Raw genomic sequence first — 4,774 nt, 5'->3', positions numbered from 1 at the left:
CTCTATTTGCTGCCAAAAGCCGCTGAACGGTGGGTTAGGGATGCCGTGGCTAAAAATGCGCAGACATGCGCTCAGGCTTAGGCACCTCTGGATTTACCTGGACGGTGAGCAGGTGTGGTCTCCGTTTGTCAAGCTGTTATTTCCACAGTTCACATCGTTTAACGAACTGAACCCATGGATCAAGTGTAGACCGAGGTTGGGCATGTGGCATGCAGAGTGCTATCAGGCACTCGTGCTTCTCTCCCAGTCGGGCAACGCCGGTGGCGGGGCTACTACCGCTTTCTTCTATAGAGGGTTAGTAGAGTTTAAGTGTGACGACGTCCTAGGAGAAACTCTGGGCTTCGACGAAAATCAACTGGCCAGCCTGTTCCAAAGAACATTCGGTCCGGGGCCTATGGATAATTACCAAAAGTCCCTGGCCTGGCAATGTTACAGAGGAGCTTTACCGGTTCGAGATAAGCTCTTTAGATATGGGTGTGCACCTTCGCCGGTTTGTGCAAGATGTAAGAGGGACAGTGAAACTGTCCTGCACGCGATTGTGCAATGCCCCAAGGTGACTGAACTCTGGACTTATGTCGAACACCTGCTGTCGCATTCGAGAAGAGTACAACTGTCGAGCGAATCTGTAATTAAGATAGTTCCGCCGACCTTCCTGAATAGGGAGGAGCGAGCCTGTTTTCTCTCGGTAGTTGCTATGGCGAAAGAAGTAGTGTGGAAGACGAGAGTAAAAGGAATTGCAACAGGCATGTTTATCTCCAGTCTCGAGCTAATCGACTTTTTCGTTTTCCACATGAAACGGAAAATAAGGCTGGAGAAGAAATGCCTGTCGCAAAGTGTGTTTCGTAAAAGATGGAAGTCTATAGCAAGTATGTTGCGAGTGAAAGAACCTGTTTAATCGAGAACGTAAAAAAGGATAAAGCAAAGTCTTCAGTGTGAGTCTGTGGTTTGTGGGGTCGACCGCGTCCTCCGCTTCATTTTTTGTTAATCACTCATTCTCATTTAATTGTATATATTTTAATTGTTTGTTTATTCATATGTTTCGTCTCATTCGATACACTGACCCCAACGTTTGTTTTGTCCCCTCTTTTTCTCAACCTTATGGTGAATAAAGAAATACTCTCTCTCTCTCTCTCTCTCTCTCTCTCTCTCTCTCTCTCTCTCTCTCTCTCTCTCTCTCTCTCTCTCTCTCTCTCATCGGTTGTGTTATTCTTTGCTCCGCAGTGAAAGATTGTTTTTGTGCTGAAAATTGTGAAAATTTGCTGTTTTGGTCGTCGAGGCCACTTCTTTTCTGCTGTTGCAGCAGACTTTTGCTGTACTTTCCCCCTTGTTTCAAGGAGGAAGCGACGAAAAACATGAATTTGCCACCAATTTCTTCTGAGTCGGAGGAAAACTTTGAAAATTTGTTTGAAGGCATGAAGGCGAAAATGTGGGAGGAGGAAGGTAGAAGTAAAGAGACGAAAATGCGGGAGGAGGAAGGTAAAAGTAAAGAGGCGTCTCACGCGCGCGTTACAAAAGCAGACGACAAGATGTCTAGCGAGGCTACTACACAACAGGAAAAGTCAAAAATAAATTTTGCGAGTGCAGCAACTTGCCCCTGTGATAATATAGTTATTAACAAAGAATTAAAGAAGTATCAAAGTTTATTAAAAAAAGGTGATAATGTGAAGTTGCTCCCCCCCCCAGTGAATTAATTTACGCGACGGAGAGAAAGACGGTAACATACAAAACATATGTTATGTGTAGTTCATTCTCGATGGGTGATAGACAACTCAAATAAAGCCATTGTTATTGTTTTAAGTGTTTATTTACTTTATTTGTTACACGAACTGTCCGACATTCAGCGTAGTAATACATATATACTTTCGACACAGTTCGTACTGTTTACTAACAAAATAGTTCCAAAAGTGGGGATGTATTCTACACACGTATACCTACGTATACACATAGATATGAATGTGTAACATCCCTTCTTCTTGAAAAAAAATAAAGGGATCTTTTGGCAATGAAGACAAATTTAAGTAGTCTCCCTTACTCTAATGGATTGTCAATGCGAGGTGGCAATCCTGCAGCAGAAACCATGAGATTATTCTGCCTCTGCTTTGTAATTTAGCAGAATTAGTTATTTATCTTTTCATTTTCTTTTTTTTTTCTTTAACGGTATCGAACCGGTGGCAGAATGTTCTTTCTCCATCTGGTGGATCTTGTGCTTCGCACCAGTGTCTGAGGTGTGTTGTTGGGCTGCTGATGGGTGGTTGGTGCCCGTTGGAGTGATGATTCTGTGGGTGTTGTCACTGATGCAGCAGGTGTTGTACACGTTGTCCTCGACAGCTTTGATGTTGGGCAGATGTGGGCCCTGTTGCGTCTCAGCTGCCTACCAGATTCCGTTTCTATAATATACGATCTTGGAGTTTCAGCTCTACTGACAACCTGTGCTGGGATCCATGTTTTAGTTATGGGATCTTGAGTATGTACATGTTCTCCAAGTATCTCAGGTAAGTATTGTGCATGTTTGTTGTAATATTTCTGTGATTGTTCTGCTAGCTTTGCCCTTGTCTCTTCCTGGTCAATAGGAGGTTGGATCTTAGTTGGCAGGGTGGTTTTGTACTTCCTGCCATTCAGCAATTCTGCTGGGGATTTCATATCAGCTCTCAGTGGTGTCGCTCGTAGGGACAGAAGTGCCAGGTGTGGGTCTTCCTTAGTCTCTCGGCATTTGACTAGTGTTCTCTTCACTGTCTGCACCTGTCTTTCTATAAACCCATGACCTTTGGGGTAGTGTGAAGATGAGGTTGTGATATTGAACCCATACTCATCGGCTAGCTTTTTGAATTCTTGCGATGTGAACTGGGTTCTATTGTCACATATGATCTGCTCTGGTATTGCTTGTTCTGCTAGAAGTCCTCGAGCCACTATAGTGATTGTTTTGGCTCTCAGGTCTTTCACTTTTCTCACAAATGGAAATTTGGAGTAGTAGCAGATCATAATCAAATACCATTCTTGGCTCTCCTAGAACAGATCTACTCCAATAGCTTGCCATGGCCTTCTTAGGATGTCACTGGGTATCATTTCCTCCTTTTGTTGTGAGTTTCTGTACTTTTGACAAATGTGGCTTGTAGAGACTATCTTTTCTATGTCTTTGTACATGCCTACCCAATATACAGCTAACTTGGCTTGGAGCTTGCATTTTTCCATTCCTAGATGCTCTTGGTGGATCTTGTCAAGAATCTCTTTTTGCATTGACTTGGGTATACTTATTCGGGATCCAGTCATCAGGATTCCATTCTCCACTGATATATCATCATGGATGGCCCAATATTCACAAATGAGGGGCTGCACCTGATGTCTCTTTTCTGGCCACCCCTGAATCACCATCTGAATAAGGAGCTGAAGTTCTTCCTCTCTGCTGGTCTCCTCTTTTATTTGTGCTAGCTTTGTGTTTGTTACATTTACCATGTGGTGGACCTTTGTGATTAGTCATTCCATCTCCTGTTTATCATGTGAGGATAGTCTGAAAAGAGCATCTGCCAATATCAGGTCTTTTCCTGGCTTGTACCTATGAAATGGTATATATTGAAATGTCTGCCATACAGGTATGTAAGGAACTTTTCACATCCATATACTACTACCAGGAGTTCCCTTTCAATATTTGCGTACCTTGTCTCTGTGGGTGAGAGAGCTTTCGAGGCATATGCAATGGGTTTACCTACCTGTATCAGTGCTGCGCCAACTCCTCTCATAGAAGCATCGACTTGGAGTGTTACTGGTTTGCGTCTGTCATAGTATTGCAGAGTTGTCTCCTTACTGATGAGCTTTTTGATTGCTTTGAAATCCTGTGTGTGAAGCACACCAATCAAACTCTATGTCATCTTTGTTTAGTTCTTGGAGATTTGCAGTGTGATTGGCCAGCTTGGGTATGAAGGCTCCCATGTAGTGGATGAGTCCCAGGAAGCTCCTGAGTTCCTTCTTGTCTTTGGGTTCTTTGATGTCTCTGATGGCCTTCACTTTAGCGGGGTTTAGTTTAACTCCCTCTGCAGAGTATATAATTCCAAAGAATTTGCACTCCTTTGCTTTTATCACACACTTATCTGCATTGAGTTTGATGCCTGCTTGTCGGGTTTTCTCCATGGCTTCATGTAATTGAAGTCATGTGTGGTCTCATCCTTGCCATGTACTTGGATGTCATCTGCTATGCCAATTGCTCCCTTGCTGCTTTGGTAGGTCTCATCTATTTGGCACTGGAAAACATCTTGGCTCACCTTCAAACCAAATGAGAGTCAGTTGAATCGGTATCTGCCAAAAGGTGTGTTGAATGTAGTGAGCATGGATGACTCTTTGTCTATCTTTACATTCAAGCACCCATTACTGGCATCCAGTTTGCTGAATAATTTGGATCCAGCCAATGATGGTGTGATTTCTTTAGGGGTTGGAATTGGATGGTACTCTCTTTTTAATGCCTTGTTCAGGTCCCTTTGGTCGAGGTATATCCGTAGGGTACCATTGGGTTTTTCCTTGATTACAATTGAATTCACCCAGTCTGTTGGTCGTGTCACTTTGGTGATTATTTCTTTTTTTTTCCATTCTGTCCAACTCTGTCTTCAGCTTCTCTTTTAGTTCTAGAGGGACGCGGCGAGGTAGGTGAACAATTGGTTTGATATTGGGGTCGACTGTTATATGGTATCGACATTTCACAAAGCACCCGACTGTATCGTCAAAGCATTCAGGGTACATGCTTATCAGTTCTTCTTTGTTTGTGATTGGTGGTCGGTCTTTGATAGGC

At 43.2% G+C, this 4,774-nt stretch overlaps 1 protein-coding gene across 1 annotated transcript; it reads right to left on the bottom strand.

The window, feature by feature from the left end:
* Positions 1-2,151: 2,151 nt before the first annotated feature.
* On the bottom strand, positions 2,152-2,979 carry LOC115211689. Its single transcript, XM_029780338.1, has one exon. The coding sequence runs from the start codon at positions 2,977-2,979 to the stop codon at positions 2,152-2,154; it is 828 nt and encodes a 275-aa protein (XP_029636198.1).
* Positions 2,980-4,774: the final 1,795 nt, after the last annotated feature.

Source organism: Octopus sinensis, linkage group LG5, assembly GCF_006345805.1.
Source record: "Octopus sinensis linkage group LG5, ASM634580v1, whole genome shotgun sequence".
Classification (NCBI taxonomy): Eukaryota; Metazoa; Mollusca; class Cephalopoda; order Octopoda; family Octopodidae; genus Octopus; species Octopus sinensis.
The sequence above is the reverse complement of the archived record's forward strand: the minus strand, read 5'-3'. Positions and strand labels throughout refer to the sequence as shown.